Genomic DNA, 26428 nt, shown 5'->3' with positions numbered 1-26428 from the left:
TGGATGTGAACTTCCTAAAACACCATAACAAACTGAGATTCAACATTTTCCTCAGGGATATAATTTGATTTCAAACACAATTCGCTGGAGTCGAGGAAAGCTACTGAAAGTTGTCACCACACACAAGGGCCAAACTGTACACAGGATGCTGGTGCGTAAGTGTTAATGACTAAGCTAGTCCTCATGCCCTGGCTGGACAAAACACCCCCAAACATAACCCGGTTGAATAATAGAGCCTTCTGTAAGATCTGTGACTTGGTGTGAGTCACAATTTGTTCTTTCTCCTTCAAAATGAGGCACAATAGTGTATAGTGCCGTATGTGCCGACTGTAAACAAACGGGTTGCTCTTGAAAGCATTGGGGGAAAAAACAGAATGACAATGAATCACTGATCATTCATTTGCAATTCTTTACATAAATTCATGACCTGGTCGTTGCTCATCCTCAGCTTGCAACATGCGAATGAGTTTGCCTCTCCCGTCATTAGCCTCTGTGAGACAAGCACCACCTCTCAGTGAGAAGTTTGAAACAGCACTGAGCAGGAAAGCAGATAATAAAGCATGGACGCTGCTATCTGCTTTAATTTATATGCAAGCAGAGAGTGATCTGCCTCGAGCGTGTTAGGCCTGACTAAGCAGAGTGAGGGAGACATTGACTTGTCTGCAGAGAGCCTTCCCACGACCCACTGAAGAGAAACGCATCTCCTTCAGCTCCGGGTATCGTACATTGACGTAAGGCAACTCTAATGTGTTTGCGAGAACATCCCAACATGCTCTTGACTTGACCTCGCGGTTATCACATGGCATCGGCGAACATTGACCATTTCTTGCCAAGTCGCAGCATTATCAAGAAACTACATCTGGGGAATATATAGCCTCAAACCAGCTATTAGAGAGAGCTGCTTCAGCTACCAAAGCAGCAGTTTCTTAGTAACAATTACTGTTTTAAGTGTTCAGTGTGAAGTGTCTTCAAAAAGGAATGTTCCCCCGTGGCTGTCAGACTCCTAATAGACTTTATCGACAGATATGAGGGAGAGGCAGACGGAGAGGAAGAAACAAAAGAGGGGATGAAGCAGCCATGAGGACAGCGTTAGAGAGAAAGAGAGATTCCCATGGCTTTCTGTGCGACATAAATTATCTGACTGCTGCGTTTGTTAAATCCAGAGAGGATGTTGAAAATACATTGCATTATATTAGCAATTGCTGTATTCTGAGGCACCCAATAATCCAGAAAATAACTGTTATTTTATAGGAGAACATTTCAAAACAAAGCGATTCAAAGCACTGGCATTTACAGGCAACGTGACTGAGAGGGGTCTGAGCTAATGCTGACATAAACGCTTGTTCTGTTTGTTTTACTGACATCATATATTTTTGTTCAGACGATCCTGAGCTGTGGATTGTGTCGTCTTGGTCAAAGCGTGAATCAGCAGCAGCAAAGGTTTACTAATCCGCACATACAGAGGCAGAGACGGCAGACAGGAAGGCAGGAACTGTGCTGCAGAATAGAGACACTTTGAGATAAGCGCAGTTACAGAAAATGCAAACCAGATGAGTCACCACTCCTCCTCGCACGTATCAGAACAACACTTTTCAGGTAAGGTCATTACAATTACAGATAACAATACAGTGGTGGGATTCAGTGCCGTGCAAACAGTGCGATTGTGTTGCACTATCTCCTGCAGGTTTTGCAGTTCTGTCAATGTCCTCCTCACAACCCCTCCAGCTCACTAAGTGGGAGCATTGGTCCTCATTTGTTGTGCTTTTGTTGAAACCGCTGCAAAGATTGGCATGTTGGTGACACAGACACTGCCTCATTCACGGAGCTTTCTCAATATTAGCAGGAGAGCAAGCAGAGGGAGCGCATTCACAGCACCTACGGCACATTTCTGGCTTCGTCTGCAATAACGCAAAGCCCACATTCGATTGCCCTCCATTAAAATCCCCAGGTGGTATGCAGGCTCCAATCACAGCCATTAATAAATGAGAGCCATTGTCTTTTTGAATAACACCAAACTCTGAACTCAGCCCGAGTCACATTTGGATATCCATGACAACAGTCAATTTAGCACTTTTGACGGGTGTGACCATGAATACACACTTGGCATTTCAGTGTCCGCATGGCAACTACCGAGCAGCTTAAAAAAAAACACAAGCAAACACACACAGGAGTCGAAGCTTTACAATCCAAAAATGTGTTTCTGGTGAGACTCCTGTCCCCAGCGAAACCATTATTTTATATCCTCCAGTTCCACGGCCATAATGAGCCTCAGGGGAGCGCAGTGATAACAAGCAGCTCCAGCAAAGGAAGACAGGGAGGCTAATAAATTGGGACTTGTTACAGTTGTCAACGTGTTGATCAATAACCAAACAAGTGTACACAGGAAACTTTGTGCAGCAACATTCAGTGTTAGCTGTGAAATATTTAAATGTAGAGTAACTAAAGAGGGCTGTTACTTAGAAAGAGTGAGACCTAGCATGCTGTTCATTCACATTAATGCAAACTGTTTTACACAAATCAATCAGAGGGAAAACAGCTTGTGCGAGGTAGCGTGTACAGAGAGGTTACAAACTACACGGAAATGTGAATAAATAAATGTAGTTTTTCTAACAAGGTTTACTAAGGTCATCCTCTTTGATGCTTTCGTTTTTTCCCAGCGATCAGAACAAAAGTGAAAGAACTGCATATAACAGTTTAACATATAACTTTTAACTTCAGTGTCCAACTTGTGTCCGAAGAGCACATGGAACAGAACAAATATGATGATCTTTGATTAAGATGGAGTAAAATAATGTACTAACTCTTTACACAACGTTAAATGTGTGAACAAAATATAAACAAATTTAATATATGAATTAATACAATAACTGCTGTGATATTTAAGAATGACTAACTTTACTAGGTCATGAATTAAATAATTCTTTAGCTGGAATCAGTCTATTTAGGATGACGTCAGTCTTGTTCGTTTCGACACGCAGCTTCTTTAACAGCGAGCCTCCTTCACATGCGGCTCAGCTGCCGCTGTGAAAACGAGGACGCAGACAAAAAACTCATTTGAGCGACTTTGTAAATCGTGCAGCTCATGGTGATTGTCAACAGAGTGGCCCCTTTCCCACTGGTTAAAAAACCCGCTAACAACCGGCTTTTTTGCTAAGTGGGAAAGGTTACAATCGGCATTCAGATCCGGGTAAAATGACTCTGCAGTAGACCCGGGTAATTATCGCCTCGGCTGTTATTGGCATTGATTGGAACACAAAACCCGTGTCAACACGCTAATCCCGCCCCCCTCTCTGGCGCGATGCTATGCTCCATCTGTAAATTCTGTGACTCCTCGTCATCTCAGCTACAAATTCGGCCCGTCTCCGTCCCAGCAGCGCTCGAACATCGTTGCAAATTTGTCGGCGCCGAGTTTGATAAACAGACTGAATGAGTAATAGATACGATAAAGACCTAACCACCGTAACGTCTTCACTGTTTACTAACCCTGTCTCCGGTGCGTTTGTGACGTCAGGCTGCGACGCAGCAGAAAAGAGACCGAAAGGAGGAAACTCCACTGGCAATGGGAAAATAGACAATAGGCATTTATAAGTGGGTCTTCCCAGGTCTGAAAGGCCCGCGGTATGTGGGCAGGACAAGCCTCTGTGTGCAGTTACAGCACAGGTGTAGGTGTGTGGGGAAAAATAACTTGAGAAGCAAGATGAGCAGATTAAAGTAGTTTGTGAGCAAACACTACAATATAGCGGAGAATGAAGGAAATACGGTATAACCTTCTTTAATAGGAGAACTGTTTCATTTAAAATATCAATATAAAAAAAAAATTATGTAAAAGATTTATTTCACTTCAGTTCAGTCCAGTTGGTTTAGGCACGCTAGTAACTGACAGCTCGCCTAAGTGTGACTTTTGAGTTGCCATGACAGCCAGAGAACTATTTTTGTATTGCTTATGATTGTTACTGTTACTACATTTACTGTTAACGGTTGTTACTGTAGGAAGAGGACCACAGCCCTTAACCCCAGTTACAACCCCCCTTCGAGAGGCACAATATCAGATACACTAATAAAGGCATGTCTTTATGTACCAAATAATGGAGAGTAGTATCGATAAGAGTATTGATAAGTATCGGTATCGATAAGCAGTATAAATACAATCTTAACGATACACATCCCTACATACTACATGTCTAAATATAAGACTTTTTTCTGATCTCATTGTGCTCATGCTCCAATATTGATTCTCTGAAAAGTGCCTACTTCAGTATGTGGTTATGGTCACTGATCCAATATATTGATCAGCAGGGTGATGAGATGCCATTCTGCTGTCTACATGGTCAAACACTAGTGATCCACTGTGTTGAACATAAAGGACACTCTGGACCAAACACAAAGGGGACATAAGACAGAGGATGAAGGACTGATGTTAAGCGCAGGAAGAGAGCCATCGCACCTCAAGAGCCGGTTAGATGAGTCGGGTAATTGTGCTGAACGTTGAGTAATGCAATTCCTGATAACAGCATAAGAGCATGTCTCACAGACGACTGCCATGGCAACAGACCGGCCCAAGGTAGCAAGGGGCTCGATTTTATTTCAGTTCACACAGAAATGAGAAAACAGGCTGATGATGAACCCAAATATGACACGGTGATCTGTTTAAGCAGATAATGTTAAAGCAGGTTACTGTGTGTGTTTAGACACAGATGTGATGAAACACAGGCTTGAAATATACATTTCATGTGAATGGATAGAAACTTGGGAATAACAGATTTAATTGCTTTTGTTTCTCTTTAAATTGTAGCTTTTGTGTCATAAGTAAGTCTTGATATAATCAGTCACAACAATTACCTGTTTATTCATAGGCAGTGCTCTGTAATTAACAATTCCAGTTTCAGACAGATAAATGGTGTATTTGATGGTCTGGAAAATCAGTTGCTAACTGGTGTGTAATAAGACCTCGGCTGGACCCAGTATTGGGAGACAAGAATAATTATGATACAATGAGTTTTCAAAGGGCAGCCTCTGTACTGCCTTGTCAATGCAATGATTTTCCCTTCGGCTACATCCTTTGAAATCTTGGGAGCTACCAGGATGGAGATCAGTTAAAACAATACAGGCAAGACGGGTTGTTGAATCATGAGATATTCCACAGAGACCCAGCGGAAAATGTACAGTTTAAATGCCTTTTTTTTCCTCCAAGATGAGTCGAATCATCAATTAAATAATTCTGCTTCAATTTTTTAAGCCATGATCATTTAAGATTTGTTTTTAAATACATACCAAACATTCTCCAGCTTCTTAAATGTGAATATTTTCTGGTTTTCTAAGTCTTCTTTGAGACTAAAGACAGATTGGTCAATAATTAAACTAAAAATGTGCTGAAGCCTTTGTCAGTTCTCAGCACCAAACAACTGGTGGAGTCCAATAATGAAATGTCAAAAATCACACACATATAAAAGCTGTGGCTGCTGTGCTGCTTAGAATGAGTCTGCCACTTCCCTTGGATGAATGAGGCTTTAATAAATGAATACAGCCCAACATTCATCTAAAAATCACTCCTGGCATCAGTGTACCAAACACAAATTCAAATGTCAGCCCAGATGGTTTCGCACAGAGGAGGCTGAGGCGTGCTGGAGTGGTATGTTACTCTCGTAGCAGAGGTGTGACCTTCTGTCTGGCCATTGACCGCGGGCCATCACATCATCGAACAGCTCTGTGTCTGTAACTGCGGCATGTTCTGTGACTGCAGACTATAACAGTGTATAGAAAGAAAAGCTTACAAAGCCTATTGGGGATAGTATCTCTATTTCAGGCTACAACACTAGAAGATTGGTTTTTGGCATGTACTGAAGTGTTTGAGGGCTGTTGACCTACTATCTATAGCCCCTTTTACACACGCACTGCTGACAATTTCCAGAATATTTCAAGACAGTCTGCCCCTGACATTTTCAAGAGTTGCCCTTTTACATGTCTCTCAGAGCGGGAGATTTTCCCTGTCGGACGGGGTAGGATAGGCAGGACATGATGTTAAAAGTATGCTGAGGCTTAGTCATTTGGTCATACCCTTGCTGTTCCCTGCAACAGACAAACAATTTCCGTTGTCGGTCCTCACAGCCAGAACCTCCTGAATCTCTTTGTCTCTCCAATGTGCAGACATCTTTGCTCTTGTCGTCTTGTTAATGATCCTTCTTCTTCAACCTCACACCGCTCACATGATATATAAACGGCATTAATCCGCCCATTCGCTGGCGTTGAATATTACTGACTATTACCGTAAAAGCCTGAATATAGATCGCACCAGAATATAAGACGCAGTCTGTTTTTGGGGGTGTCACAGAGGGAAAAAGGTTTTCTAAAGCTATTTATTAATAAAAAGGTGTATACATGTTATTTCAACACTATTTTCATTTATTTTCATTTAAAATACATTCAAAACACACACAAATTTAGGCCTACCATCTGTTTTTCGCCATGTCGAGTTTGCAATCCTGGTAGCTACCGGTGCAGTAGCTAGCATTAGTTGGCAGCCGACAGTAACGTTGATTCTTGTGAGGATGGTGGCTGCAATGGTGATCATGACGGTACATGTCCGTGACGAAGCGATCAAGTTAGTTTTCCTCGCTTAAAACAGTGAGAAAAACAGCACTGCTGCATATTGTAAATAGGAGACATTGTAGCAGCTCGGACCTGAACACAGTTTAATCCGGATATGTGGAGACACCCAGGAGTCACTACTAAGCAACTAGATAGCGCCATCGTCTCGGTGAAATACCATTATACCTCTCTGCATTTTATACTGGTATATTGGTCGCACCGGTATATAGGAGGCAGCCAACTTTTCTATCGAAAAAATTTATTAAAAGTGCATCTTATGCACCAAATTATACTGAACCTGCTGCGTTCACACATCGGCTTACACTGACTTCTTTCGGACATTGTACTAGGCGGCTGGACGGATAAAGTCTGCAAAAAGTCAGGGTGAAAAATTCGGCCTTTTGCGTTCACACATGCAGCCCACAAAGACAATGTCTGGAAATGTTCAGGAGCGCTCTGCATGTGTGAAAGGGGCTTATTACTCAGTGTATTTCAGCTGACACTGTGAAAGGCAGCACCCATGATGCTATACAATATGCAACACACAAGCTGTAAGAATAAAAGCGCATTTAACTCCAATCCGTGTCTGAAGTAAAGGGATGTGCTGGGTTTAGCACACAGACCTCAAATTACCACAAATTAAAGGATTTTGAAACATAATTGTATTGGCCTCGGTTGTGCCAAGGGACAAACGAAAGGGACAAATCATGACGGAGCACAGTTTGTACCAAGAGCAAACTAAGTGGGTTTAATGAAGAAAAAAGGAGCAAGTGTTAAGCTCAGAGGCACACACCAATCTCTGTAAGATTAGTTTCAGTACCAACGAGACTCCAAGCCATCTCATATCTCACAGCAGACAAACAACATGGAACTTCTTTAGTGTTTATCTTTGTAGGAAGTTAGGAAATTCGGTTATTCCTACATAATTATTATTATTAATACAAGACTTGACCTCATGTTTCCCATGAATAAACTTGAGCAGACATAACAGAGCTGTACAACATAGAGAAACATCTTAACATTGTGGGCTTTATATGAAGTATTCCAGTAGATAAATAAAGCAGCACAGCCTTTTAATGTAAATGAATTAATCACTGCAGCCCTGTGTATGATGGCGCGGCGCAGGTTACAATCAAGGTAATGACAGGTGAAATGATCTCCAGCACAACTGTGTTTGTGTTATTAGTGGTTTAAATGAACTAAAATGTAAGGAACTAAAACAGACGGCCTGTTTTCAAGCTCTGGGCAAATTTTGTTGGGAATTAATAAACATTCTGAACATGTAGGAGGCAGAATCAATTTACCCGCAGACATATTCATTTGTGCTTCCTCATTGTGTTGTTGTACTTTAATGGAAAAACCAGTCATGCAAATAGAAGGTGAAAATGGGCTTGTTTTGCAAAAGCGACATCTTTGTCAGATTATGTCTGTTGTTCGATACATGCAAGTCAAGAGCGTAAATTAAACTTGATTAACCTTTGCTTGTAGTATAAAAGGCTGTGTGCTCACAATGACACTGCATTGATCTTGGAATAATTTTATCAAGTGGTATTTTTTTTTAATTTATAACAATAACAGTCTCAAGACGACTGAGTGGATCATATGCTGCTTTTAATTTCCAAATATAAAGGAGGCAGAGGACCAATGCAAAATATCCACTTTAAACAGCAGTTCTGATGATTTGATCTTCATCATTTGGACACCTGAGAAAATACATTTTACTTTTTAAATAATGGAGAATTAAATTTTCATTGTCTCTTGATCTTTGAAGACCCTTTTTATTCTCATTTTAACAAGTTAATAGTTTGAGCAGTCTGTGTTCATTGTCCCATCAGCAAATGCATCCACTATACAGACATTAGCTGTTTGCTAGCTATTAGAGCAGCCAACAACAAACAGAGTCAGAGTTTTATCTGCCAATTCTAGCTGAACACAAACGTTTAAAGATGAACCAAAATACAAATTTGCTCTGTACATATATCACTATGTAAGCTATAAAGATTCTTTCTTGTGCTATACAGCTATGGCTTTTATGAACATTTTAATTACCTTAGTAAATGTTATAATGTTACAATTTCATGTAGCAGACGCTTCTGTCCAAAGTGACATCTGAGAGTTAATACAACACAAGCGAGGATCAAGACAGGAGGGAACAAAGTCAGTTAGTGCCAACAAACAGCTTCAAGTGCGATTGGACACAGGTGCCAAAAGGCAGTGCACAGGGTGTAAAGACGCAGATTTTACATATCGTCATTATCAACAACATCAACAAGGTCAATATCATCATTATCAATAGCATCAATATCATTAAAGTGATAAGCTCCAAGATTTTCATTCAAATAAATGTCTGTTAAGTCACTATCTATCGCTGAATGAGGTAACACAATGGTGACTGAGCCTATGGCCCACTGATGAAAGCCTTTGCATTTGCAGAGTTACAGACTGGGTGTCTGTGGCGACTTGCGCGGAAAAAATCACAAGCAGCGCCCAGTTAGTGACGCGTTTTCCATCACCCAGCAGTGGTTGGTCTGCCAGAGAGGGTAGGCGGAGCTAAGGAGCTGCTTTTCTGGTCTCTGCAAGTGTTGCGAGTAAACAGTAATCTACTATGGCTGAACAAACAAAGAAAAGATCGGTGAGGACAGATACAACTTCAAAAATAAGCGACCGTCAGTGAGGAAAATCAAGGAGTTACAACCGGAGCCAACCATGGACGTCACACACGCAACACTGTTTGGATATCTGGGAAATGTGCTCCCGCAATTACCATTTATCGCCATAGGTGCCGCCAAAAAGAACGAAACTGAGATTTTCTGACTGACTTTAAGTGCAGAGGTGTTCACGAAAGAGCTGAGTCTAGTTATATTATATATATAGTTCTATTCCCATATTTGTTAGTAAGACTGCTGCTATGGCACTAATTACCAATGCTGTGATAATAAGTACAATATTAAGTTTGCTTATACCACCCACCTCTCTTTCACACTGAGGTCTAAAGCAAGAGAAAGTAACACCTGTCACAGCAACACGAGAACACAGAGGTCATGGCTGTAATTATTCCTATTATTTTGTAGTGATGAGAAAGAATAATAAGCTTGTTTTTGTGTGATTACAATGATCTCCACATAATGGAAACTGTCATGCAGTAATAATCCCAGACTATTGACAATTCCTGTTAGGGGATTTCTTTTTGTGTAATCTTAAGCCACTACAGACTAACGTTTTAATTACTACAGGACAGTATTTGTCCCTATATGAATATTTTAAGGGTATAACAGCTGACTTGTCGTTTGGCCGCAGCAGCGGTAGCCTGTAATAACTTATGCGGTTATCTGCTGATGTCAAATGTGAGCAGTGACATAAGGCAATCTCAGGCAGAGATTAGACTCATTCCACAAACCCTGGCGTGAATGCAGATGAGAGTAGCCAGCTTAGGTTGAGGGAAATGACAACTGCTGCAGTCAGGTTGGACAGATTCAGCCTTCCTGACACTGAAAGCCAGTCAAATGCCTGTCATAGTGCAAACATGTTACTGCTGATGTTGGCCCGGTTAGGAGATTAAAATAAGACCTGCTCCTGTGAATTTACCTGTCAGTCACCAATAATCTTATTATTGATTTAGATTTGATGTTTAATGCCCATACAAAATAGACTCTTTAAATAAGATGGGGAAGCATGCCACACAAAACTTCTTACTTCTAACCAGCAAGCTTGTGAGATCAAGGTCACTTTCCCAGCGTGTTCAGTCTGTAGTCATTGCTGTAGAGATATCTTGGCAAGTAGTACTGTTTGCTTTATTTTTGTTGTGCATGTGCACATTAGCCTGCTACTAGTGTTTAACCTCTGTGGATTCTTTCTGAACTCTTCAGTGAAGCTTCAGTGTCGGTATGACAGTGAGAGAAGGGAGTTTAACCCTTAAGAAAGTGCTCCTCCCTGGGGACGTACATCGCCTAGATTGAAGGTTCTGCCTTGATGGCTAAAGTCAGATATTGCCCTTGATGTTATGATGTTTTGTTTGCTCACCTTCTTCCATGGTATCATACATGTATTTTTAGATCTGGTTTGATACTTATGAATGAAACAATGGTAGAGAAAAATAGGTCCATTCTCCTTCCTGTATCCACTCTTCTGCCTCTAAGACACACTGTTATATATTGCACATGCACACATTTTCTCACCCTCTGAGTCTTTGCCATGCTGTACTCTAAGTAAAGAAGACCCCAGTGCTACAGGTAAGGTTGTAAACATTAACAGTTCGGATCCACGCTAAGTAACTTAAAGGTCTTGTAATTTGTCACACTGAGGACTGTAGCGATTTCAGCTTTAAAACGTGTCCAACAGTAAAAGTGACAAAGGGCCCACTATTTCTAACAAGGACACATGCTGTTCCCTCTGAGCGCACACTTCAAAGTGCAGCAAAATTGCTCTGCTCCATTTTTACCAATGAAGTCGAGCATGTACAAACTGTTGCTTAGAACTGCGGTTAGACTATCACCATTAATGTTGGCAGGTTTAATGTGTATATAAGCTGACATTTACAAGGCGTGTCTGACATAATATGTCGACTTGCCCACAGATATTTTTTAAAGACCAAAATTTGCGGGGTATCTCTTTGATTAAATACTTAGTCTTGACATTTGCCCTCAAACAAAATAACTCATCATACTTGAGTACTTACAAATGATAAAAGTGCGAGATCAAGTGAGTCAAATGTCTTTAATCCAGTAAATGTTGGTGCAAATTCCTTAAAATCACTTAATCACAGAAAGAGCTAGGAGATATCTGATCTTGTTAGATTTGAAAAATATATATAACGACCGCTGGTTACTTAAAAAAAAAAAAAGGAACACACCGGAGCTCTATTTGTGGAATATATATGTATTTATATATTTAAAGGTAAAAGCTCACTCTCATTCTCTCATGTGACAACACGCCCACCCCGCTGAGCTAACGCCGACAGCATCACGGTTACCTTTGCGCTACCATGCTAACCGCCAGTTACCTTGTCCTACCCGGTTTGAGGCACCTACCTCTCCAACAGAAAGAAGGCCAACTCTGCATCGCTCTTTCGCCATGTTCACCGGTCTGAATGGGGCCGAGTGGCTAATTTGAACCACTCCCACACTCACCTATACGCTGTGATTGGCTCAGGGAACCACAACAGCGCCTTTCCTGAAAACGTCCCGTGCAAAGCAAAGCAACAGAATAGATGCAGAGGGAAGAGTCTCACAAGAGCCTGCACGCACTTACCAACACACATAGAGGCCCATAAGTGATGATTTATATTATATTATATTTGTAAAAGTCTATATTTTATTTTTCTTAGAAAATCCTACTTATTACCTTTAAGATGTCTTGCTTTTCAAATATGCCAATGTTCCCTTCTATCCCACCTCTCTCTGTTCTTCAGTTTATACAGAACACGTCTGCTACACTCTGCTAAGTTCTCCCAACTCATCACCTCCTGAGAAACTCATAAAACATTATTCAGTGGAGCGTCTTGTTCTCTTCGTTCCTGACCTTCTCCTATGTTGCTTCCATTCACCGTGTTCACATATCAAATGCTGTTGCAGAGCAGCTGTTAGACACATTAATGTACTTTTTACGAAACCTGATCAGCTTAATGATGCAAATTTAAAGACTACTTGTTCCCACCAGCTGAATTGTGAGGATAGCTTTGTTTTAAAAAGTCAGCCCACATACCCACTTAACAAAACCAAATGACTACAGTGGGCTCACACAGAAGCTGCTGGAGGAGTTTGTGGATTCTGCGTTATACTGCAGGAAAATGTTTTACATGGGAAGTAGCTTTGCGAAGTGTTGTTACATGCACTGTGTACATCCATGTATGTGTACATAAGGCTCCATTTAACAGTGTCAGCTGCCATGTTCCTGACTGCAGGCATGCCTCTGTGTATTGTGTCTGTTTATGTACACATGGTAAAGAGATTTGTAAACAAACGTCTGAGCAAGTGCATCGATTGCACCCCGACTGGTACTGGATTTTAGAAGCCGATGCCAATGTATGGCAGCACAAACATCCCAGCAACAATACATGGATCTGTCTGATAGAAGTCATAGCACCAAAAGAACTTAACAAATTACCTTTTAAGCTGTTCTTAATAAGGGTATTGAAAAAAATCGATTCATGTCAGAAATAAATGTTCAACATCAACCAGTTTACGCATAGTAAACCCGCTGCATGCATTGTTTGCCATGTACAATTTCCAGCTTCCGTTGTACACAGTTTCAGCGAGGAGTGTGTAGGTCCTGGCTAGTCTGTAGTGCTGATTACGTTAGCTAGCTCTCGGCGTCGGTAATGTACGGGGAAAGCCCTGACCAACGCCAACAGAATAGCTCTTACCTGCAATGTGTGGACCTCTCGAGCCACCCAGTACATTGGTGACATTCACCGCTCACTGCATCACAGATGCATCACAGATGCATCGCGGATGCAACGTGTGAACGTGAATCTGCAGTTGTCCACACGCAAGCTGAAAATCGAGGACTCAAAGAGCTGTCGAGCATTATTGTGCGATTGTTTTGAGAAACATACAAAATCGAGTTCAACAGTATTATCTGTGTAAAGATATTTTAAATGCCATGTTTCTGATAAATACAGAGGTAGCTGGTCTTATATAAGTATTTCTTATTTCGCATAACTTGAACTGGTTTTTTTTTTAAATGTTACAGTTGAAATCAAGTACTAAACAATGTTTTATTTTTGCAAGTTAAAGAAAGTAATACATCGTCTTTGTCTTAAGTTTGCCTCTGTGTATTTACATCAAATATAACAGCTGCATAATCTTGAACACATTCTACTGTGCTTTAATGTCATATAATAATTTGCCACTGCAGTTTTCTTAGCAAAAAGCAGACTGGAGTAAATCCTGAAATAGGCACCTCTTTGTGATAAATAGGGCATTGATTGTGAATCGGGAATCGTTTTGAATCGAGAATCGATTTTGGATCGAATCGTGACCTTAAGAATCTAAATCAAATCCAATTGTGAGATATTGAAAGATTTACACCCCTAGCACTTATTCCTTTTTTATGAATTTAAGCATATATAACCAATATATACTTTCAGGCAGCTGTTGTTGGCGGAAAACGCTTTGATGCTCTGAAAAAATTGGCTGTATATAACCCGTCAAGCATTTAACTGCAGATGGACAAAGTCGGTGACTAGCTGGGGAAGCTTACGAGACGAGTATTTTAAGATGGAGACCAAAGTGGAGACCAAAGCATAGCAACAGGAGAGGGAATATCTGACTTTCAGCTGTCAGTTGGCCAGAAACATGACTGCAAATGCATGCTCGATTTGCTGTGTGTCTGTTGGGTGTGAAAATACGCACCATGTCCATAACTAATTTATGTGGCAGTGTCAATATTGTGTTTTCAGTTTGATCCCCTGCCACCAAGTAAAAAAAAAGATAAATCCATTAACGCTGCTTGAATGATAGCTCTTTCTGCATAGGTTCCAGGGCCTTGGCAGTGCTACACTCAACAAATTCAACCGTTATTAATGATATTAGTTACAGCAGTGTTTGTCAGATCAACATGTCCTCTGTGGGAAACATCTCCTGGCTGATGATCATAATCTTGTGTTTTAAAGTATTCTACATTGTATTATCATAGACTTGGGACCAAGATATTTTTCACAGGGCTTCCCACGGCTAATCATTATTGTTATTATTAACAGAATCTGCATCACCATCTGCTGAACTGTGATAATTTACTCTGCCAGGCTCTGAGTGTTATCAACAAAAGGACCTGCTCTGCAAACAATAAAATGATGACTGTTGTAGATTAAGTGTGTTTTACTGCACTACGTTCTATAATTTGCGCCACTCAGACGACGTATCCACCACTCATACAGTGCCTATGATAACAGAACATTATTAGGGATATAGACATATATCGTCTGGCCCTGGCATTGAAAGGCTTGGAGGGAAAATGAGCTTTAAAATAAGGACGTCTGCCTAAAAACATATATAAATATGTAGATCCACATGTCGCATTGTGTCAGTGGAAGCCTCTCTATCTGTAGCCATGTTTCATCCCCTTGGCACCTGCTGTCATCTGGATGATAAGATGAAAGACAACTCACATCTTAAAAGAGTGAACTTCAGCAAAATGTGATGATGAATACTGATTTTACAAACTCTGGAAGAAATGGACAGAAATGAAGCCCAGAGGGACTTGTCAGGACCTGTCAGGACTTAAGAACGCAGCGCTACATCCACACCATCAGATTATGATAATGATCCGCTTGTTCACTTGTAGGTGCGGCCCAGCATCGACTGAGGTGCCATTTACATACAGTGTTAGTCATAGGCTACACATGCAGTCTCTCAGACACATGGCAAGTCAATAAATACATATTAATAAAGGTCGTTTTGTTGACAGGAACAAAGCCACCATAAAATGTTAATCGGCTGTAAAAACAAGTCTAATCCTCAATAAATTAGGCTAAACTACTTAGGTGGATTACTGCTGATAATGTGGTAAATGTCACAATTAAAATACAGCTAATGATCTTCAAATAAGAACAGCCTTAGTGGAGGACTCGGGATGTAGACGCGATGGAAAGCAGCTTTTGTGAGATTTGTGGAGAAGAGTTGAACTCTGAGTCACTTCAGACATCAGAGAGTCATTTTCTACATCTCGCAGAAGAGATTGTGTTAAATGTTTCATCATTCTGAAGAGTAAACTCACTGTGGGAAAATTTCAAGCAAAAGAATCCAGAGGTCTCGGGATATATTCATCTGAAAAAGACCATGATGTACTAAAAAGATAACAACTGACTGGAATAAATGCTGATTTTAAAAATTGAAACAGCTCGAGCTGACCTGAGAGCTGCCAAGAGCGCTAGAAAGCCGAGCGACAAGTTTAAGTGTCTTTTTTGAATTGAGGTAAAATAAAGCCCTTAAAGAAAAGTCTAAATTAAACATATGAAACATGAAATTATTAAAAGGGATTACAGTGGTTAATGTAATTAGAATGACAAAGTCTTCCCTTGCCCAGCCTTCCATTACAATGCAAAACATTCTGAATGCTTTGTTTCCCAAATGCATCATAACCCAGACTTAATGGAATTCTTCCTTCATTTATTCAAGGTCAAAGCTCAACCCTCCCACAGTCCTTTGCATTGTAAATCTTCCTCTCAACACGTCTGCGGGGGAAGTGAGTAATTGAAAGAAATATCAGGGTACTGCCAATGAATATAGATGTTGTGTTTGGAAAAGAAAACAACATAAACACCTGTAAGTAGATTAAAAAACGACCTGCTATATTAGAAACCTGCCTTGGTTCAGTGTTTCCTGCTCGAGATTTCTTATAAGAAATAAGTCGCAAAGCAGGTTATGAACTCACTTAATCTACTGGTGAGCAAGCCTCTGTGTTTGCAGTTAGTTGTGTGAGATTATTATCAGGTAACAAACACACAGCTAGATAGATATGGTAGACTGGCACTTATCCAAGTCCTGACAGACACATTTCTGCCCACTGAGAACATAATGCAGCCTGGTGTGGCGCTGCTTTAACCACTCCATCAGAACAACACTACAATGATGGATGGGTATCAACAAGACTGATCAATTCTGATGCCAGTAATTACAGCCAGGTCAAAGGTCACAGTTTGATGGAGCACCAAACAAAAACAAGTAAACATCCCGCAAACAGAACCGTTTCTACCGGCTCATTCGACACTGCAAGCATTTTCAATCAAGCAATACAACAGCAATTAGATTCCCATGGATGATTTGTCTCTCAAGACACTCTTCAGCGCCGCTTACAAATAAACATGTAAATGGATGTTCCCATTTCACAATATTTGTGACACAATTTGAAACAGAAATTAGATTGAAAAGCAAAATTAAATTAGTGTTTTATCTCCTCCAATAGCAGAGAAGTGTTTTGATCAACTGTAAAGATTTCAGAGGCAGTCACTTAAAAACTGTCCGTCCGCTGGGATTTCTTTCGGAGTTGATTAAAGATACTACATAGATAAGAAATCTTATTTCCGAGAGTGAAGAGGCTCAACTGAGAGATAAGTGTTACTCCGTCAGACCAGCACTTTAAGAGATGGGATATAGGACACAGACACAGTGAGAATAATAAAATGTCTTAAAATAAGAGTAGGAAAGGAAACAGAAACAAGTGATATTGCAGTGCTGCCCATCCCTAGGCTGCATCTTTATTATGTTTTCCTTCTTGGCCAATGCACAGTACTCTTGTTTAAATAAAATAACAGGCGATCCAGTGTTAGCCAAGAAAATCTTTGTCTACTGCTTTTTTGCGTCTGTATTTCACTTTAATAAAATGGGCTAATAGTAATGAAACAGCCTGATTAAACCCAAACTATTACTCCTGGATTGGATAGCAGTAAGTTTGGAGAGCACAGGTTGCATGGCAGGTAAATTGCTGGGAGCAATTTCAGATGAATTAATGTGACCTAACAGCAAAACAGAAATATATAAACTTTCTTAGTTTGTATTTTTCATGATGCATGAAGCAAGGCTCCTTTTACTTTAGGGGTGTTTCTTTTCAGTGAAATTAGAAAAACACAATCCTTTTCATTACTTCCTGTGTAAATGCCACTTAAAAAAAGATACAGCCACATAACCAGCCACAGTTTCCATATAGACTCAGCAGCAACAATTGGGTGTGTTAAGATCTTTTTAAGGATATGTGCTCTGGTGTCCCCAAAATCCAAGGCATGAATCTACTATGGGATCCATTTTTTGTTAATGTATCTATTTCAAATTACATATTATTCCATCATGAAATGGGTATGTATTATCAGCTATGTACAATGTTCAATGAACGAGGATTCATTGCTAACATAACAAACCAAAAGTAACCATTTACAGTTGGTAAATGTAAACCCGAGTGAACTTCATTCATACTGTGCGGTGAATGAAGAGTTATGCTTGATTGGATACGAACGGAGAGTAGAATGAATCAAAGCGTGCAGAATGACTGCTGGGTAATAACTCTCTTCTGAATGAAGTCTTCAATGATCTTTGTAGAAGTATCGCTTTTGTTAAGACGTTCGAAATGCACGAAAAACATGACGCCAAAAGTCGTCTGAAACAGATCCTTTGGAAACAGTGCTGTTGAGAATTTGAACGATCAGAATACTGAAGATGACAACAGAAAGCATGGTGACCCCAAACACATAACAGAGCAATAATCGCTTTGATTTGAAGAATGTTATTAAAGCATCTGTCAGATTTGGTTTGTCGAGCTTCAATCTTCTTTTTTAACCTCAGTAACGTCTCAGGAATAAAGTGTTTCCTAACAACATACAAAAATGATTTCCCTCTTCTTGGAAGACACGCTAGTCAGATCACCAAGCAAGTCAGTATTTGGCAGTAAATCCTTGCATCATTTCACCTTACGACCTGACCCATGTCGCAAGTTTTATGCACTCTTTGTCCTCCGCAAAGCACAAGCATCAACTACAGTCCACAATGCAACAACTACAACAACAGCTTTTAGAAGTATTGCCAGTGCTTTAGAAAACTACCCCAACATTAACACTCGACTATTGCATTAAAGCCAAGCATGAATTGGTCAAGCAACATTAAGAAATCAAGCTCATATGAACAGGACAGTCTGTCAGCTCTGACAGGACACACAACAGCAAACATACTGTGCAGAGCTATTAGAGATAAGAGAGCATGTGTGCTTGAATACTCACTGTGGTGAAGTTCACTGGATAGCAATCCTCTCCTCGGAATGTGCACTGCAGAAGCATGTCGTTGATGTCATGACCCGTGCGGTTATAGAAATCAGTCATGTTGAACAGTTTGGGCTTGAAGTTCTGGAAGTTTGCCTTATCCTTTAGGGCAGCCAGCACTTCAGGCTCAGCCAAGTGTGGGTTGGCTATTTGGTAGTTATTATTGAGGAGGGCCAGCAGCTCCCCCACATGATAGAGGTCATTTCTGGTGATTCTGGAGAAGCGGAACTCATTGAGGTTACAGAAGGTAACGGAGGGGAAGGTGAGGTTTGTCGCTGCCACCTCGTCCAGCTTGGTGACGTGAGGATACTCCAGGTAATATGATACTCGATCCATGCAGACCAGCATCAGTAAGCATAGTGAACCCAGGAAGGAGAGAGTCCAAAGAAAGCGACGGAATGTCATGTGCCCATAGGCGAATATGTGACTCATGCCATGTAGGGTGGATATGTTAGCAAAAGCTTGCAGGTTGGAGGGCCTGATGCTTTCAATGCTTTCCTCTGAGCTTCCTTTCATGGCTGTAGAGTGATGCTCAATACTGTCTCCCCAAGAACTTCAGGTTAAAGACTTTGCTTAGCAACAGCAACAGAAGAATCCAACCGGCAGTGCTGTTTGGCACACTGCTGCTTTATTCCCCACAGAAGTGGTTATGTTCTCAATAAAAAGCTACCTTAAAATGGTTGTCAGTCTCTGTAACAGTTTTCTTTTCATTACAAGTCACCTTCCAGTGGTTGTCAGCTGTTCCTTTAGTCCCAGGTCCCCCCTTTTCCTTTCACACTGCTATTTTATTATCTCCAAAAGCTGTCTCTCTCACTCCCTGCTCAGCTGTCCTTTGTAGCGGCACCAAACACAATGACAGCTCCAGAAACACCCACTTCTACCAAAACGCAATGCCTCCTGATTCCTGAGTGGTGTGAAAAGGGACAAGAATACAAGGGACAAGAAAAGAGGGAAGAACAGAGAGAATAGCAGACGTAAGGATAGAGGCGAGAGATGAGAGGCGGGAGGGGGGGCTGCAATGAAAAGGGCTAGCGTTTGGAGAGAGGTGCTAAGCCTCAGCAGTCAATGGGACCCTTCCTCCTCTAATCGGAGAGAATGCCTCTACATCGCTGTGATAATGGGATGCAATGGTTTTGTGAATGGAGGTAATAAAGAGAGAAAAGGCTCACTGGTCCCTCGCTGCCACCTTCCTTATTTTCACGTGTCTCTTTGGTTCTTCTCTTTTCTTCCAGAAATGAAAATGGGGGGGGGGTCAGAGACCTCCGACCAGCCCACCACTGTGCTTGACAACCGGCGTTCACAGCTTCCGCGGGTCCCACTTCCTCATTTGCACAGATCCTCAGTTAATAGGGAAGACCACCTCTTGATGCTATATGGTCACCCCCCACCGGCATAACCAGTAAAGCCGCTTCGAGACCTCCAGCTTTAAGTCCGGTTAACATACAGATTTATATTCTGCCGTGTGGAGCCTTTCACTCTCTTTTTCGCTTCCTCTCTCTCTCTCTCTCTCTCTCTCTCTCTCTCTCTCCCACCACTCCCCCATTTCTTGCTCTCTCTCTCTCTCTCTCTCTCTCTCTCTCTCTTTCAGTCTCGCTCTCTCTCCCTCTTCCTCTTTAGTAGTCAGGATCCATCCCACTGCTGAATGGCTGCTTTGCCTGTGTGTCTTTGCTCACAGGGGAAGTCTCTCAATCTGGACACCACCTTCAATGTGTTATTATCCTCTAATCGGCTCCAACAGTTTCCGCCGCGCACATGATGGATTGCATACAAGAATTCCACAGGTTGCATTTCTATTACATTCATGTATGTGAAGGAGTTTATTAAGATGGCCACATTTAACCTTTTCATAACAATGCAAATGTGCCAAGTAGGAAGAAAATATCCCCCAAACCATGTGGTGAAATGTGCTCATCATTATTAGACATGATTAATTAATCTTAATAAATCATAGACATGGGTTAAAAGGTGCATCTGTCTCTGTAGCTCCAAGTGATAATAATCAGAAAAGTGTTTTACAGTCTCGGTTATGGTTAGCTGTGTGTGGCTATGACAGTTTCAGGCTTGACCACTAATGGGGTGGGTAATTTTATAGGGGTTAAAATTTAACCACACAGTTTCTGAAAAGCCTTTTCGTTTCTCCTCGGACCCAACAAGATTATCTCTCATTGGCCATCCGGGGATGTCTCATTATCATAACAATAGGTGAACTCCCGAGGATATGGCCGTAGCCCTTGAGGATTCAATCAATAGTCTGCCCTAGTAACCAAACACAGAGACCATAGCAACCATTTGACACAACGCTATAGAGGTATGCAATGTAGATAAAACTACATAAGCCATTTCAGTCGTAAACTCCAGAGGAATGCAATGTCAACCGTACATTGTCACAGACGAGATGCAATTTAAAAAACTGCTCACAGAGGCAAATGCAACATGACGCCTGAAGTGATGGACTATTGTGGTTTTGAATCCACAGATCACAATCTGCGAACCCGTCAGGGAATACCGAGACTGAAAACAGGTCTACCAGAACAATGTCTGTGGTATTGCACTTTCAAAACTTCAACGCTCAAGATGAGTACAAGCTAAAATCGCAACAGGAAAGAGCCACTTTTAAAAACTTGTTATTAAACAACCCCATAGAGAAAAACAATACTTTTTCCTCGCCGTGTCATCGACTTGATTTAGACGTTTGACTCAGGGCTAGCTAATCCCTTCTGCTTCTTTAGGATATATAAAATTCAGCTGCACTCTTTTGTACTCGCAGTCAGAACTGATAATGATTCATGTGCTAAAAAACACTTAAGAGTGATGGATGATGCAGAGCCCACTTAACATATGAGACCTTCACTGAGTTTTAATATGTCTTCATTCACAAACGGTGCCAGGTAAGTCAATGTTGCTGACAGCCGCTGACAAACTGCAAATCCTTCACAAAGGAGTCACCTCTGAGTCACTGAGAGAGACTTGGCTCAAGTTTTAAGATAACATAGTCCTCTACAATGAGGATAAAGCCCAACATGCATTAATTAAAGAGAGTTAAATAGGTACTAGGGAATGTATGCTGAAGTGGTGTTTGGTGAAAAGACAACCACAGTATACGAGCCAACATCAGCTACTGTGTCTAAGTTCTGCAGCAGGTTTACAGGATGGTGGATGTGCAAAGATTTGACTTTACCTCACCTAATGTGTCTATGATATTAATAGTGCTGTCAGAACTAACCTCATCCTTCTTATGAGAATATTGTAGGTGATTATAAGTGAAATCCTGTGGCTCCAGTGATAAAACTCAAACACATAAAAGTTAATTGTGATTAATTACTGAATTAATTTCACCCAGATTTTCTTCATTGTAGCTTCATCTGCGTCTGGCAATTCAATTTCCACATTCAGTGATGTAATGCAAATACTCACCGCGCTGCATGTATTTGCATTCCGTTTACATTTTGGCAATGTTGTCCTGCGTAAAGATTAGCAAATTTAAACTCTTAATTCATACTGACAGGCATGCCTGTTGTTGTAGATTGCAGGATGAAAGTGGTGGACTTTTCTACAGTAATTGGCTTTCAAGTGGATGGTAGAATGCACAGCATAATGCAGTGAATATTAATAAGCAGGGGCAATACTGAGGCAATTCCAAGCACTGCACTCTGTTTTTTTAGGGGGAGAGGAGGCTTTGAATTTAGCTTTTATTATGAAATCATGTTTGGAAAAAAATGACAGGCCTGAAACACCTCTGCTCATAGACTAGCGCTAGTCTGTTTCTCCACAACTAGCTTGTAAATGTACACGTTAGCTAGTCCAGATATGTTTATAAGAGCAACTTAACATTGTAAAGAATGCTGGTAGACCCTAATGTAATCCAGACAAGAGTAAAGAGCCTTAACTATTTATAATAACAAGTCACAGCAATGATTGAAATAAATCAGCTCAATAAAGCACTTAGTAAATTTGGCTCATAACCGCATACTATGCTCTCCCTTTGATATATAATAAATGCTACCCTTTTAGTTTACAGCTCAGCCAAGTGTAGCATAGAAATTAATAAATAACTATTTTCTTTGCCTATTTATCCACAAAATATTTATCTTGGAAAATGCATATTCAAATATTGGCCAGGAATGATCCACAGTCACCAACAATGTGAGTCATACCTGTCGTGCTGCATGTCTGTTGTCATCAAATACGGGTTGCAAAAGCTTTGTAATAATAAACAAGTTTAACCTGATCTGATCAGCAAGCATCATAATTGAGTGAAAACATTACCACAGCACAGTTTCCACTCTCACTATGTGGATCTAAATGATGTTGGATATTAAGTAATGTGCTGTAATTACTACATTTCAGCAAAAATTCCCATGACAAGCAAACCGCCCTGATATGATGTAGAGCTAAAAGGAGCAATTACCGTAAGTCACTCTTTGTGATGCCCGAATTATGCAGATTTGGCAAATACCTCAGCTGTTAGGAACTAAACCCTGCAGTAAAGCAGTCGACATTTAAGAGCACATACATCATCGAGTTAAAGAAGCAGCAGCAGAGATGCAACGCTGCACTGAGCGGAGCAATGCCAGTGTGAAAGAGCAGAAATATAACCTGAACTACAGTCTGAACACAGTGAGACCCTTTACTACCCCAGCCTCATGTTTTTGTACTATATACAATGTTGAGAAGCACATGCAGAAGCACATCGCAACCAGATCAAAGTCAATGATTAGAACTGTTTGAGTTAAATGCAAAAATGTTTATGTTATCCTCAAGTCTGCAGTGTTTAGATGTGTGTAGCCTAAATTTGAAATAAAAAAACTACTTTTTTTGTTCATAGTGGTAGTACGCACCGCAGATAATGTTCCTGACCCTTTTTTATCTGGATCACAGACAATTCTTTTATGGCCAAGATAAACTAAATGTTTTGTTTGTGCAAAAGGCTTCTGAATTACGCATTCAGTAAGGGATAAAAAATAAGACAAAGGACAAAATGAGAACAAAAACACTGAGACATTTTGGACAAAATGCACTTCTCAAGCAACGTGAAAATTTAAAAGTCAATATAAGCAGCTACGGTTGATTATAGGTGATTGAACCACTTGCTGTTGTACATGCTGGTAGTTGTAGTTATAATTAACCCCAACTAAGTATATTGATGGTCAATTTGCCAGAGTTAAAAATAAAGAATGTTCCTCAAAACATCTGTGGCAATATAAAAAACAAACACACAGAAACTGAAAGAGGCTGCGCTGTGTGTTGTCAACAATCTGACCATATGAAACGTATAACTGTTCAGGGATTTAGATACAATACATTGCAATATTTACCAATACTTTGAGCAAGGGGACATATAGATTTTTTTAATTCCTAATGACTAACTTTAAGTAACTGTCCTTGTATAAAGAACACATCAACATACTGTAAGCATAAAATATGTGGAAGTTTTTTTCTGCAATCAGAACAATGAATTGTGCCTTGCGACATTCGACATCATAGCACTATGAAAAATAAAAACTTTTATGCATTTATACTATCTATCTTAACACACTGATACTTTTAAAATCACAAGAGTGTTAATGAGAACTGAAACGTAATCAGAAGAGAGGATATTACAATAGCCAAGAGTATCTGTATCTTCTTACTTCCCCAGTGCTGTCCTTGTCTCCCTTTTTTCAATTTAATAAGCAAAATTATACAGCTCTATAATTTGCTTGTGCGTGGATAAGGGCTGGGCAATATGACAGTATATTTCGTTAAAACAATATGAAAATGTCTATCGTCTATGTCTAATGTCTATGGCTTTTTGAATTTATTCATAGGACAGCCGAAGAGAGACAGGAAATGTGGGGAGCAGAGAGTGGGGGATGCCAAATGGATCGGAAGACCGGAAGTCGAACCTGAGATCAGTGCGACGAGGACTGTAGCCTCTATACTTGGGGCTCTACCAACCGAGCCAAACCAGCGCCCCAGCTATACGGCTATTTTTACGGAATTTTGACAACACTTTACGTTCTAATCCTTGCGAACCATAGACCATTAATTCACACAGGATTATCCAACAATAGGCTTTACCATGTGGTTATTTCATATAGACCAATTATATGTTTAATGACCAGAAAGCATGATATATCGTGATATAGGATATTGGCCATATCGCCCAGCACTAGTGTGAATATGTCCAAAGAACCCAAAACTAGAATATTTGTACATGAAACTGAAGCTACTTCAATCACTGCAGGTATCAAACTAAGCTTTGTTTTATTTTCGGCAAGGTGTGTAGCTTATGAGAACAAACATTAACATAGCCTTTAGCAATATGTTGATATGACAAGCTGTGATAAACATAACAGCCAACATTTTCCCTTTTCTGGGGCTGTCAGACAGACGTGGCCAGGCAGCAGATGTGCGCACACACTCACCTCTTTTCCACTTTCCCGTCTTCTCTTCACAGATGGAACAAGCAAACAGCAGAAATCTGCCAGACAACAGAGAAAAAGATGGCTTTCAAAATACATCCAACCAATGGCTGCTATTCAGGTGCTGCAAATGACCTTGCATAAACGCTGCCTCAGATAAGAGCCTATTCATTTGTAACCTACTGCTCAATATCTGTTGAGCACTTTCGGAGAACACAAGTGAGAGGAGATGAAAGAGTCCAAGACCATGGACACAGGGTCGGCTATGTATGATGAAGAGATTTAGCACTAATTACATATTGAAGTTGTCACAGCTTAGTGTCATTCATCAATACAAATGTACCATTTCTTTATAAAGAAAGAAAGAAAAGTGGAGGATAACACAGGGTCAGTGAAGTTTTAAAGCAAAAGCCTTAATGAAAAACCTGAACACAAATAATATGGATGCTTCTTTTGCTCTGCTGCTCTTACACAGTTGTTTAGTGTGTAAAACATGACATATAGATATATGCCTCCTTATGTCTTGTTTGATGAAAGATTAGAACACTCAGAGCTGTTTGCCTTAACTTTACTTTATATTTACTCCACACTCTACAACCTAAATACCCCACTTGATAGTGTGAGTGTTGTTGCAGCACAGTTATCATGTTGCATGCTCGCCTATTATAAAGAGTTTCTATGGTATGAATGCATCTCAAAATTGTGTGAAACCTCAGTAGGATAATTAAAGCCAATATAACTGTGCCGAGCTTTTATAGGATAGTAATGAATGAGCATGATTAAGCGCTTTATCATTATAAGAGACGTGTTTGTGTGGTGACAGGTATAATTTCTGGTCTCATCAATGGATCCAGATCTCGCCAATAAAACAGATGAAATGTCTAGCATATACAGTGCACACATGGGACAAGTTAGAAACATCTTTGAACTTAGTTTGTGGCTATAAACTTGAAATAAAAACAGATAACATTGTAGGGTTTGGGGAATAAAACAGCCTAAGGATAAAAAAAAAAAAAAAAAAGGATATTTCACAGAGTCAGTATATATTCATCCCTCAAATCTGGACATAGCTTGTTCTCAAATATGCTTTGAAATACTTATGAACAATTGTAAACTGTGAGCCAATTAAGATGTTAAAACTCTTCATCCTAAATAAAAGAAAAGAATGAAAATACTAGCCTGAAGAAACATTTTATCCCAAATATACCCTATTACCAAATACTACCACCACTCAGTATTTATATTCACAAGGTAATTGTAGCCTAAATTGTACAGTGTAATGAGAGGATATGTTGAGAATATAATTTGCTAGAGAAACTAAAAACCAATCATGAGTATACATAGTTTAAATACTGCTTGGCCTCTGCAGTTATTGCCAATTTGGAGATTGTTTAGACACTAAATAGTTTGTGCTCTAAGTAACTACAGTCTGAATTAAAATGATAAGGATTTAACATAGCGCTCTGCGAGCATAAGAAAGCTTCAAGACTACACATTAATCATGAAAAATTCCCAAACATATCTGCATTTTGTCCGACTGCTACACACTAAATCAGACAAAATCACACTGGGGCTTTTGGGGCTGGGGTTCTGGGGCCAGCTTTAATCCAGCCTTGCTCATAATACCATACATTTTTCATAAGCACAGCCTCAGTGTTCATTCATCTATCTGAAAACAGCCCAGGCCTACATGCAG

The 26428-nt window shown here is 40.3% G+C and overlaps 1 protein-coding gene across 1 annotated transcript in view; it reads right to left on the bottom strand.

Annotated features, from left to right (window-relative positions):
* Positions 1 to 19236, bottom strand: part of asic1c (acid-sensing (proton-gated) ion channel 1c) — a 104964-nt gene extending 85728 nt beyond the window's left edge. The window contains exon 1 of the mRNA XM_069684548.1: positions 18290 to 19236. Coding sequence (XP_069540649.1) covers positions 18290 to 18844 — 555 coding nt within the window. The 5' untranslated portion in view covers positions 18845 to 19236. The remainder of the gene's footprint in view (positions 1 to 18289) is intronic.
* Positions 19237 to 26428: the final 7192 nt, after the last annotated feature.

The sequence above is a fragment of the Semicossyphus pulcher genome, unplaced genomic scaffold (assembly GCF_022749685.1).
Source record: "Semicossyphus pulcher isolate SPU_LCO1_2020_fin unplaced genomic scaffold, fSemPul1.0.p SCAF_7, whole genome shotgun sequence".
NCBI classification, from domain to species: Eukaryota; Metazoa; Chordata; class Actinopteri; order Labriformes; family Labridae; genus Semicossyphus; species Semicossyphus pulcher.
This window is presented reverse-complemented; position numbering and strand designations above follow the sequence as displayed.